General features: G+C 40.2%; 1 protein-coding gene across 1 annotated transcript; it reads right to left on the bottom strand.

Annotated features, from left to right (window-relative positions):
* Nucleotides 1-1,403: 1,403 nt before the first annotated feature.
* LOC148889137 (opioid growth factor receptor-like protein 1) lies at nucleotides 1,404-12,005 on the bottom strand. The gene is made up of 7 exons (XM_089012463.1): nucleotides 11,195-12,005; nucleotides 9,773-9,859; nucleotides 8,007-8,085; nucleotides 7,819-7,897; nucleotides 7,167-7,233; nucleotides 6,916-7,061; nucleotides 1,404-4,496 (listed from the first exon to the last, which is right to left on the bottom strand). Exons 1-7 carry the CDS (start codon nucleotides 11,378-11,380, stop codon nucleotides 3,983-3,985), a joined length of 1,158 nt encoding a protein of 385 aa, XP_088868589.1. The 5' UTR covers nucleotides 11,381-12,005; the 3' UTR covers nucleotides 1,404-3,982.
* Between the last annotated feature and the right edge of the window lie 1,563 nt (nucleotides 12,006-13,568).

Below are 13,568 nucleotides of genomic sequence, written 5' to 3'. Positions count from 1 at the left end.
CACTCACACCTAGGGTCAATCTGGAGTGTTCAATCAGCCTACCATGCATACTTTTAGAATGTGGGAGGAAACCGGAGCACCCGGAGAAAACCCATGCGGGCCCGGGGAGAACATGCAATACTCCACACAGGGAGGCCGCAGCAGGACGCAAAGCGGCGACCTCTGCACTGTGAAGGCGGCGTGCTAACCACTCGACTACCAGGCCGCCCTGTTTGATTATATGATTGAGAATATTCATATTATTTGAACAGCATATTAAATGTTTCCCTTAGGCGAGAGTATGATCTCCTTAAAACACCAGTCTTGACTGAGAGACATCGTTTTTTTCGGGAGCTGTGAATATTCACTCATTTTGACAACATGAAAAAAAAAAAAAGAGTACATGAACACTATTTGTGAAAGTGGCACATGAATGGTGTCACAATGCTGAAACCACTGGCGGCAATCTTACCATGCCTCAGCCCGCCACACCTCAATACATTCATTTCTGTCACATGGAAGTCAAGCAAATTTCTTGGAAAGAAATGCAATTTGAAATGTTGTCTTATCAGGTGAGAATGTGTCTAAGTGCTCCATCTGGTGTACAGTATAAGGTGCACACAAAAGCCTTCATTTTCTTCAAAAGATGACCCTGCGCCTTATATGCCGATGCACCTTCTGTGCTTTGCTCATGTATTGATCCATGTGTCCCATTCTTAGCCACAATGAGGCCAGACATGAGCTTCCATGTTGCGGAGAGACAGGTTTGGCAGTTTTGAGTGCTTCGTGTATGGTCATCTGGATGTACCTCTTGGGTATTGGCCTTTTATTTACACCTCTCTGGGCCTCCGTCAATTGACTCACATCTTTCCGAGCCGTCTTGATCTTAGCCTCCAACCGTCTTTTTCATGGTGGGTAACATACCTCATGGCTTTCACGGTTGCTCTTATAACCAAGCATCTCTAGGATCACTGATGCTGAAGCGTATATCAGCTCATTGGTTTCCGTGGTCGTTACGGTAGGGATCGCCCTCAGTGCTGCATTAACAGTTTCCATAAGACTTTCTGGTACTACTTAACATAGCCATTGTCAAAGGTAATAAATGAAGCTATAATTTGTCCAAATTCCTGTGAACACAAAAATGCACTTTTGTAAAAGGCTTTTAATTATTCAAGGCTACATTTGTGGAAATAAATACTAAACTCACAACCACAAGGCCAATATTTTATTTTATATTGTGTGCATACATTTTGAGTGACTGTGTCCTACATAGGCTGATTAACACTGTAAATTTCTGGAAGTACTAATGTAACCATAGTCGAACATTGAATCATATTGACATAATGAGCCTATTACAAACTACACCAAGATTTCCTTCCACAAAGTGTATGATATATATATATATATATATATATATATATATATATATATATATATATATATATATATATATATATATATATATATAAACTCACGCACACAGCAATAAACTACAAAAGAGGCACTTAATAGTCTCAGTTACACTCACTGGCATGCCCACGTTCTGTATACAGATAATCCATACAGTGTGCTAAAAATCAATTAGTTTAGTCCATGTGAGCACATGTTACCTGAAAAGTTTATTTTCCGCATTTATCCACATACATGGCTGTGGAATAATCTAGTCAGCCATAAGGAAGTCAGTGAAGGAAGGCGTTTCAGCTTATACAAACACAAGCATCTGCCACATATTTGAAAGTGGTGTGATGCCAAGTCCTGTTGTGGCTGAGTAGAAGACAGGCGTTCTGTGGTGCTCTCATATTTCTCATACACCTACCAGAAGTGAGGACCTGAACCTTATACACGATTACAATTAAATACTCAATGGAGACTGATCTAGAACATTAGCATCAATTTAGTGTAAGGCGCTCCTCACTCAAACAAATACAAAAAATGAGAATTACAATGTTCAGACCCCTATAATAAAGTATTAAAACCTCACATTTATGGGCTTTAGTGCTTACACAATTTACAGTCACAGTAGGTTTGTCATCTTGCCTTGCTTTAACGATTTCAGGAACAGAGTTTTATATATAGCCTTCAGCTAGTAGGCTCCGCGGAGTACACTGTAAACTGGTTGCTGGACAATCGCACGACAAACAACTATTTGCAGTCACTGGAGTACGGTACCTGTAGTCACTTGTTAAGTATTATCGTGATTTTGAATGTAAAATGGAAACTTATCTGGTAGTAGAGAGGTTTTTTTTTTGCTTTTCAAACAAAAAAAAAAGATACATCATATCGTATACCGTTTGACAAAACAATCACTGTTGATAAACAATTTTCTGAATAAATATTTGGAGATACTGTACACCACACTTGACAAATGAATGTCATGATTAAAGATCTAGAAACCGTTTAATGTGTATCACTTTGATGGGAAGTGATTAGGATTTACGAATAGGTGGTTTAAAATGCATATTATTGTCATTCTATAGTCAATCACAATTATACGAGTAGATCCCATGGGCCAGGCACTAAAAATTAGATCTTGCAGAAATACAAACAATTTTAGGTTCATTATGACTGCAGAATGTCTTTTAAATCACATGAAGTACATTTGGCCATTTTTTGTATCATTAACCTGCGCTAATTTATTGCATCATTTTTTTTTTGAAAGAGTAATAAAATGCACAGCCCGTCTTAAAGATCCACAAAACACAAGTGAGTCACATTATTACAGTAATATTTGCAAAAGGTATGCAACTATCTTGAAAAGGAACATTTCAATACGTATGAATCACCTCGCACCGACTATTTTTACAGGGACAAAACCTGAATTTCCTGTTACTCTACAATATGTATCATTAATTAAGTATTGCTGTGATCCTCAACTACACTGAATAATATTTAGTTTTTTTATTTTACTGAGTTTCGAAAGTCAAAAAAATGTTTTCCCTGAAAACTCATTGTTATAAAAAGTAGGCCTTGTCTTGGTTCCAATAATGGGGGAGCCCACAGGAGTCAAAATGAAACTAATCCAAACAACTTTTTGAAATAAATACCAGAAATAAATACAGAAAGATATATTACAAAATCTAGCAAATGTATTTCAAGATTTCCTTCCTCTTCTTTAATATGTAATTACTGTAATTTATGACAATTAAATATATCATAATAGTTGTTTTTGTCAGATATTTTTAAATAACTGATTATTTTTCCATGACTTTATGACAAATGTTTATTTTTTTTTCATTTTAAAATTGCCTTTTTTCCCAGTTTTGTTTAATATTATTTCTTGAATCTTGCCATTTTATATAGGAAAACTGACGTCTCCGGACAAGTTGTGTCCATAATTTGTAAAATGGCTTGAAATGACTTCTACTGAGCGTATTTTACAAAGATTCCACCACATATAGCTATATTTTACATTTTAAGACTCGCGCTGAATATTCCGGAAGTCTTGTTTTTGAGTTGATGACGAGTCCGTACGTGACGTCACTAAAGGAACGCCCCTGAGCGAGAAAGGACATACCTTGCATCACCTCAATGCATTTTGCAATACTTTGTTTGGTCTGAAAACTTCGTGTTGATGGCGAAATTAGAAGGAAAACATAAATAATGCAATGGTGAAACTTGTGTGTGGTACCGAGAAGCTATTTGATATTCACTGACAAAAATTGTAAGGAATTAATCAGCCCGTTTCCACTGAGCTTTCCACGGAGCTTTGTCGCCCTCTTCTGCCTCTTTTCTGAGCCTTATACTCCGCCAAAATGTTGGAAAATACACCATTCATTGGGGGTGGGGCTTGTACTCTGGTGCGCCTTATACACCAGAAAATACGGTAATGCAATAATCTGTTTGGCCGTAATTTACTTACCTATTGTATAGAGTAAAAAAAAATCAAGAAAAAGCTGATTTTTCCTCAAGTTAATATGTGTACTTTACTTTTAAACAGCAGTTTCAGTCAAAGCAGAAAACTGGCATGTTACAATGGAACAGCCCCACTGTAATTATTCCTCTCTTACATCATTGTAAATCCTTCCTCAGGTCCATCCATGCTGGAGTCCAGCGTTGTGCATCCATTCAGGTTCTCTGCATCCACGTCCTGGCAAACGGTGGCATCGTGGTAAGACACAAGTGTCCCGCTACATCCAGAGGCAGGGATGCGGCTCCTGTCCCCCTTCCTCTGTGGTTCAGGTGTGGGAGCCGGAGCTCGGATCCCACTGCTCCCAGCACCCACACTAGCACCTACATCTCCACTTTTAGGTTTGGATCTCTTAGGTGGCGGACCCCAGAGGAAGGCGTGAGCAGGCTTGTAGTATTGGCGGGCGTAGCGCAGCAGGCGTCTACGGGCGGCTGGCCGGCGAACGGTGTATACAAAATATTCCAGGATGCTGTGCTGCATGTTGGGAAGCGTGTTGCGATGTAGCGACTCCTCCAAAAACAGGCGGACCAATGGTGCTTTGAAGGCCTCATAGCCGAGCTCGCCCAGCGACTTCAGGATGCGTGTAATGCGCAGGTAGTTGTGCTGTGACCTTCACAAAGTGACACATTCGAGACAATAAGTTAATGCGCTAAATCCAGGGATCCCAGCCAAGGGAAGTTAAAATCGAGGAAAATGATACAGATCAGCCGGGGATGAGGGGGGCCATAAATATATGAATGCAAGACTGCCTATTAAATATTTGCTACATAATTATACAAATACCATTTATTATGTTTATAGAGGTTTTTCACCAACTTTGGTCATCCCCCATCAGGTCTTATTCAAGTTAGTTAGTTTAGTATTATAAATCCTAATTCAAATCATGGTATACTACAGGTCAGCATTAATAAATATGCCCTATCATAATTTCCTTGATTAGAATCATCATTTATGAATTCAAATGACTCACCAGGTAGTTTGTGATTCTGCTTTCCTCAATCTTTTTTCTCTGCATGTTTGCTTCCCTCACAATGCTGTTTGAGTGACGCCAACCTTTGCCACCATAGTTGATCACATTTCCATCACAAAGACTGCAAAGGGCTTTCCCCAGCCGGATTTCTATATTTGAATATGAAATCTGAAAGCAGGCATCCCTCGACTTGTTTTTCTAACCATGCCCAATTCCACGAATTCTTTATCGCTCCATACAGAGACGTCACCGTTCCACTATGACTCTTGTGTAGCATATCTCTCTTCCACGACATGTTTACAATGTGAAAAGTCGTGCGCTCTCCGAGCGAGCAATCACACGGAACACGTGTACGAAAGCTTTACATCAAAACAAAATCTATATTCTGTACTGTATATCTAACCTACACTGTCTATACTATTAACACACAAAACATATAAGTACCAAAAATACGATGATGTTTTCGTCAGTCTCGAGGTATTTTACTCCCGAGCGATCCGATTGTCAACGGAAGCAACCGACATCGCCCAAAACACACAAAAGCATGCCAACTTAAGCACTACGCATTCTGATCATCCGATTACTCTTCAAAACAAATGTTTTAGCGGTTGTGTACGAAAATAAAAGAACTTTTATATGAAAACAGAAAATATCACTTTGGCGGAAAAAAATAACTGAATTCCACTAAATAGCGGACGTCTGGGATCCCTGTAAATACTGTCGCTTAGTAGACACTCCCCAGAATTGCGCTCAGATTGTGTAGATCAGTGGTCCCTAACCACCAGTTTGCACAAACAAATTGGAAAAAGAAAGAATGAATAGGTTTTTTTTTTGTAAGTGGAGCATGTACCCGGAATACAGAATATGTCAGCAGGTTGCATTTGGAAATACACAAACATTCTGTATTCTGGCAGTAGGCGGGATAAACCCTGAACTGGTGGCCAACCTCCTGTGACAAACTGTGAACGAAACGAAAAATAAATAAATATTTATACGTTTGTTTAGGGCAAGGGTGTCAAACTCATTTTTCGCTGCGGGCCGCATTGTAATTATGGTTTCCTCATGGGGGGCGTTCTGAATTTGGGGAATGATTAACTAGTTTTCTAATTTGACGTAAAAAATAATGACTGTTATCGTGGATTACATGCGACAATTTGAAATTTTGGTTCGGACTTTAGCAAGCGTCATGGAATTTCACAAGTTTGATTTGCTTTCGCTGGCCAAATAAAATGATGTCGTGGGGCACATTTGGCCCCCGGGCCTTGACTATGACACCTGTGATTTACACCCATGATCGTGATTGAGGTAATAGGCGCCCCTGATTTCGAGCATTTCCTTACTCTGCCAAGTATGCTCTTGGTATAATATGTATTATGTAACTGTACAAAATTTTCACTTGGATACTTTGAAGGTGATACCTCTTCCTTTCAACTGCCGTATTCGCTCGCGTCATCCACCATTTCCGGTCTTCATGACTGTATGTTAGTCTGTCTCATTTTCTCCCCACTGACTTAAAAAGTGGAAAATGTGCTGTTAGAAGTGAGTTACTCTCCACTGTGACACGGTTTCATGTGACAAGTGCAATAAACAAACGAGAGCATACAGTATGTTGGTATTTTGACACCGCATTTCACTACTTTAGCAATTAGCATGGCTTCCTATCATTCTCCCCGACTTCCTTTTGTCTTCATCGTAACACAATAACAAAAGTGCAGCATTTTTGCCGCTGCGGAGGCGATGATTAATAACTTACCCTTTGTTGAAATCAGATGGAAAATGAACTTTTGCCGTTGCAACAGGTTTAGTCATATCAGCTATCTATCCGCAGCGAGTAGGTCGCAAAGTGCTTACGAAATTGTGTGCATCGAGCATTTCTACGACCCTAAGCAGTGCGTACCAAAGAAGGACACAAAAACATAACAATCATGCATTACAGGTACTACGATTAAACAGTCGTGTCCACGTCTCTATGTGCATAAACGGACCGTCTAAGATATCATATGAAGTGTACACAACCAGTGTTGATGATGTTCAAGTAAGAAATAATGTGTTTACTGACTCGTTAAGGTGATGGAAGCGTTCCTGCCAGTTGGAAGAACGAGCAACATTTCCGCTCTTATCGAGTAGCTTGATGCCGTAGAAGTCCAACATCAGGGAATAAGCTGCCAAGAACCTCCGCTTGGCTTCTCGAGTGCTTTGGAATTCCTGTAAGGAGACATTAATGGTGGTTAAAAATCTGTGTGTCATGGTGATGGTCATGACCGTCATCACAAACACAGAGAAATATTTTGAGGGACTTTAATCTCTTACTTTAATCTCATCCTGAGTTAGTTCATGTGCGTAGAAGTTTAGCCCTTGTTCTCGTAATGGGAACAGCCTTCCACCCAGCAATGAAGAAATAAAAATCAGTGATCAACAATGTACAGAATATCAGGACGAATATCATCCACTCAAACCTTTCTGGCGAGATACAGTTTAACTCATTCGCTGACATTCCCGAATTTATTTGGGAATTGAAAAGTGTGAAATGGAACGCCATACCGAAATGTGTTCTGGTTTTTCGCTGGTCAGACCTCTGGCAATGTTTTTCCCTTCCACGAGGGAGGGGGGCCTTTTGTCCATGTTAGCGCTTTGTTACAGCTTCAACTGTTGTTCAAGCGCTATATAAATCAATGTGTGTATTGTATTATATTTTGGACAGCCGTCCCCATTTCAAGCTCAGATAACTCCCGACCCATATTACTTAGGAATGAACTCTTTTTTTCTGATGAAAGAAGAGAGTCTAGCGTTTCTTACGCTGCATTGAATGTTTGTGTTGTCCTATAACTCAATATTCTGTGGGTCCTGAAATTTGAGTGAAAATGACACAAAACCCTGGCACGGAGTAGACATACTTGCACACCGTCTGGCAGTGAATGAGTTAAATGATGCAGTGCATTGTAACCTATAGTGTCTTACTTACCACTGAATGTAGGTGTGATTGTGCTCCAGTTTGTCATAATCACCTCGCCACCTTGTCAAAATTTCTTCGATATAGATACCTAATAAGACAACGTACGTGATAAATTGAGAGACATTTAGCTCTAAGTGGGGAGTCTCTTGACAAATGTCCATGTACACATACTGTATTCGAGTATATTTTTGGCTCACCGTCGGGTACAAGTGGGATCTTGTTCAGGTAGAAACGCAGGTTACGGAACTCGTTGGGTTGCCGGGACTTTTTGTAATTCTGCACAAACACACACACATGAAAAAGCAACATTGTTATATTATCACTCTGCACGCCCAGTGTGGACCTCAGACAAAGCCAAACTGTGAAAACAGACAGCTATAGTTATAGTGATATCTCGGCTCACGAACTTAATTGGTTCCCAGAAAGTGTGTGTAAGGCGAAAAGTTCATCTGCCAAACATTCATTTCCCATAAGAAATCATTAAAAATCAGAATAATGCATTCCCAGGTCCCCATAAAATATAATTTTCTACTAAATAAGCCTTAAAACTACACAAAATATACCTTATTTAATGTATAATAAATGTGCTATTGTAATGTATTAAAGAAACTGTACTGTATAATAGTCGTTTTATTTACCTTTGTGATGGTCGTTGATGTAGTTGCCTCTTGATGATATCCGAGTGAATTTGGCGTGCTTTCTCTGCGATAATACCCTCACTCACACTTTCCCCTGCTAGCTGCTTTTCGTTAATCCAAATCACCAGAAGTTTTTCAACCTAATTTAAACCAGATTCGTTTCTTACATACAGTGAATTGTAGGTGTTCAAATACATCAAGTAGAAAGGATGAACTTAGTACAACTATTACGCCAAAGTTTTTCAACCTCTTCTATTGCCTGAGACCGTTGCTTAAACAACAGGGGAAACACCCTTAGCCACACACGCATCCTTAATAGCTTCCTTGTACTTAAGGATGGTAGCAATGTTCGGCTTAGCGTACAGTGACGCTAAGTCACACAAACGCACACCTCGTTTGTGTTTTTGGATGATCTTCTTCTACTCAACCGTAATTATCTTTTGTGTCTTCTTCGGCTTAACACTAGCCTGTGGTGGGGTCTTTTTCTGTCCCATAATAGTAAAAGTACTACACTTGATAACAAACCACGTCCGCACTCAAAGAAAGGGGGTGACGAAAACTAGTCCGCCAGCCACCGTGGCGCCGTGTGGTTTGGTTCGTCCGCCGAAAACTAGTTTGTCAGCCGAGACCATATGCTCGCGAATGTAATGTTCGTGAAGCGAAATGTTCGTGAGCTGAAGCGATCGTATACCGATGTATCACTGTATTGGAGTGACGGAAATTTGATGACGTTCCGCCTTCAAGTAAATCTCCGGTGTCATTATGGTTTCAAGGTGATAAACAATGATGAAGGGGTGCACAAATTTACGGTCTGGAAGCATTGCTGAAAATATGCACACGGCTTTAAAGGAACTAAATGACTTTATTCAAGGAATTCCTGTGCTTGGGATGCAGGAAAATGCTTAAAAACATTTTGAGCATTTGTCAACTAAACCTAGATATAAAACCTTATTCATTTTTTGTCAAATAAAACTAGACTAAAACTGCCATGAGTAGTAAAGACTAAAATGTTATGAAGACTATAAGACTTTTTTTTCTCAAAAAGCATCGACTAAATATAAAATGACTGCCAAACATTTTACTCTAAGTGTTATCAGGATACCACATGCTTTTTGTTGTGAAATCTCATGTGACTAAAAAGCATTTTGTATTAGATTAAATCTGCAAAGCTTTGATGGCATTTGCCTGCAGGTTCAAATAGCAGAAAACTAAAGGCTGACTGTCACCCACTGAAGAAACCTTGTTGTTGAACCTTGCACAATATACAACAGTTCAGTCCAGTTCACCCATGTATTTGGCACATAACTGTTTGTGTCTGCAGTTACCGGATAGCAGTGGCGATATTTGTACAAATCTCTGGCAGCGTAAAAACTCCTCTTCATCTTTGGTAGAAACTCTGGAGAACCAGTCAGCTGCAAGAAGAGGAAAGATAGAAATGCTATAGAATCACATGAAACAAGGTCATAGAGTTTCCCAGAGGGAGGTGTGATCTAATACTCAAGCGTCAACCGGCTGTAATGAAGCATGTTCATTGCCTTATAAATTGAGCAATACAGTATTGTCAAGCAAGCAAGAATGAATGATCTTGATCCAGATTCATTTAAATTGGCTATACCTGTACTTAGACTATACAGTGACGCAGTGTAGTGTTCAAATCAAGTCCCTGGCTTTCCAGTGTGCAATTTGCATAATCTCTCCCTGCCTGCGTGGGTTTTCTACTTGTCCTCCGGTTTCCCCCTACTTTCCAAAAACATGCATGGTAGGTTACTGAAAACTCTAAATTGCCCCTTTATGTGAGGGTGAGTGTGAGTGCGGATAGTTGTTTGTCTCTGTGTGCCCTGCGATTAGCTGGCAAGCGGTTCAGGATGCCCCCCCCCCACCCCACCCCACAGCTCAATAACTGCCCCCCATGACCCTGTCAGGATTAAGCAGATGACAAAATGAATGAATGAATGATAGTTTCCTCTGCTCATATCAATCAAAACCCAGCATTAATAACTTTGCAAGGTAAGCGTATTCTGAACAACAGCAAATATGGGGTACAGTATCTTTATTTTGTGCGGGGAATTCATAATGGCTGTCAGATTGTGGCAGTCTACCATTTGACAGTTGAAGAAATAAACAGCCGCATTCCACCACCACAACGTAGCCTGACGCAGGGACTTCAAGGGTTTGTTATATACAGGACAGCAGTGTAAATGTTATATGAACAGTTTTGGAGATAATTCATCTTCTTTTCCTTTCGGCTTTTCCCTTCAGGGGTCGACACAGCGAATCAATGTCCTCCATCTATCCCGGTTTTGTGCATCCTCTTCTCTCACACCAGCTACCTTCATGTCCTCTTTGACCACATCCATAAACCTCCTCTTCGGTCTTCCTCGCAGGAGATAGGAGTTTTGGAGATAGTTGAAAGCGCTAAATAGATGAATATGTATTGGATTGTACTGTATGTGAGGCTGTCCTATATGGTTTCACGCAGCCTCCAGTCGCGACAAGGAAGTGCTGCTGGCTTATATTTAACATTACGTGAAGAGAATTAGTAAAATGTGAATATGTTCTGAGTTAAGTTCACAACATAAAATTACTGCTGTCAAAAATAAGGGTAACCTTCGAATTACGTAATATCGAGGTGAAATTTAATTTGCCCTTTCTTGTTTGTGCTTTGTCTGCCTCCAAACGTGTTGGAGCCCCATTGCTTCACTCCTCCGCTCCGTACGCGACCATCTAGCGAAAGCGCCCCTGCGTACCTTGGTGGGCAAGTCTCCATTGTTTCCGGCCGGCCACTCGCTCTCCCCCGGGTTTAAGCTCTCGGAGATGCCGCTGTCGTCTTCCGCCGCAGCTTCGTCGCTGTCGGAATCCGATCCCCACGTCGAGTCGCATTCTTCCACGGTGCTCGGCTCCTTGAATCGCCAGTTGGCCAACAAATTTCCCATTTAACACACGCTACGCCCGATGCTCTCAAATGGTTCCTCTCACCTAAAATGCATTATTAAGAAGAAAATATTGCGAAGCGGCATTTGTTTGCCACTGTCGAGCCCCGCCCACCTGAACTATCTTAGACCCTATTCAGTGGTAAATGACGGACAAAAGGTTTTAAGCCTGGCAATGAGGATGCGTGTCGATGAGGGCTGGCTTTTGCAAATACAGTCTTGCCCAATAGGAATTGCACACTACAATAAATCAAGTTATATTTGATGTGTGACTGACTATCGCATCCATATAAAATAACCGCTTTTCTTTGTATTTTATAATTCCAATTGGCGGCGTTTTGTTTTCCTCACCAGCATTTTAATTTGTTTTGCACCTTAGTCGACACAAAGTAAACACATTCCAAATATAATTTGTGTTGATTTCTGAAATATTTACATATCATGCAATATACATATTGCACAATTTGACATTAAAAACGCGTCACGTCAATGACAGTAAATAAAAACGAAAGAAAAAATCGCAAGCAATCGCCAATATTGCTCGAATGCTGACGGGTACACCTCTAACGGAGTATGTCACACATTCCAATCCAGTTTGCTGTGAAAGGATTCCGTCATCCAACCAGCTATTGCGCGTAGAATTGATCACTCTTTACACGACAGCCTTCCAAGCATCATCAGAACGAAGCTGTAGCACGTGACTTTAGAGGCTACGGCCCCATCACCAGGTCACAATTTGAGATTTTGCCATTCCAACAAAGACAGGGAAGACTCCCTGCAAAGGCTTAATGAGCCAACATTGTCCTTTTTTTCCTGATCCTCCACCATTATGGAGAATACTACTGACTTCACCTTAGTCCAAAATATATTTATTATCATCCTCTATTAGGAAACCACTTCAAACAAGGTTATCGCTAAAAACCGAAAATCCATTAGCTTTGCTTAACTGACCAGCAAACTCATCAATGGCAATTGCCAAGAAGGAAGCAAGACCCAATAATGCTGACGACGCATTAAAACAATTACCTTTGGACTCTGACATGCCCATAACATGCGCTTCATTTATTGATTTATTTTTTGTTAGCCATTCAAAGGACTTGGTGGCATGCTTCCCCTATGAGGAAGCATACTGATTGTGATTTGATTGCATACTATTTTGGTAGACTGCACAATGTGATAACATCGCCTCTGTTTTCAAATTTGGGAAGGGGTTTTAAAACACAGAGTCATCCCACTGAGTCCAAACCATGAAATCGTTACATTTGCAAATCTTTACATCCTTGAATGATATCATACCCCATGTATCTCCAATCATGTTAAATTGTATAGAGTTATTCTCCACAACATATTTTCAATATTAAAGAATTGCACCTGAAGCAGTTCTGGATTTAATTCTCACATTAAATAGTAGTTGCACCTTAAAGATGTCTTTTCTCATTCACTCTGTATGTTGCAAGCACCAAAATAACAGGTCAAAACAAAACACAAGAATGCATAAACAATTTCCTCATGTCAAATGAAACTGGGAAGTTGGGCAATTAGAGTGGTCACATCCACTGCAGCCCTCGCCGAAGGAGGAACGAGGAGAGTACATATGTTTATATAAATTATCAGGACGTGTGAACAAGTAAAATTGCATTATTATTTTTGCAATTGACTGGTGACTCGTGCAAAAAGAAATTTGCCTGATCATCAAATGTGAATGTGAGTTATTTTGTTGTTGAATGGTTGTTTCTCTATGCGTGCCTTGCGATTGGCTGGGAACAAATTCATGCAGTAACCCGCTCGCTTCCCTCCTAAACACTCTCTCTTTCACAGAGCTCAGCTCTTTCACAGAAGTGGGCAAACTTCTGTGACTTGGATCTTTTTCTTTTTCTTATTTTCCTTTCAGCTTTCCCTTCAAGGGGTCGCCACAGCGAATCAGTGTCCTCCATCTTCATAGGTTTAATTCGCATGTTTGTTTTGGCCAAGTTTATACGTCTGATGCCCTTCCTGACACAACCCTCTGTATTTATTTGATGACAATTCTCTGATCTTACCGTGAAATGGGCATCTCGTTGGTCTTTTTAATATTTTTAATCCTCGAATCTAGCACATGCCACAACCCTTGTGAGGGGAAGCAAATCATAAAATAGATGGATTGGATAAAACATGAAATAATTATACATTGTATAACATTTGACCATGTATT

Source organism: Hippocampus bargibanti, linkage group LG13 (assembly GCF_051943395.1).
Source record: "Hippocampus bargibanti isolate YZ-2025 linkage group LG13, ASM5194339v1, whole genome shotgun sequence".
Taxonomy (NCBI): Eukaryota; Metazoa; Chordata; class Actinopteri; order Syngnathiformes; family Syngnathidae; genus Hippocampus; species Hippocampus bargibanti.
This window is presented reverse-complemented; position numbering and strand designations above follow the sequence as displayed.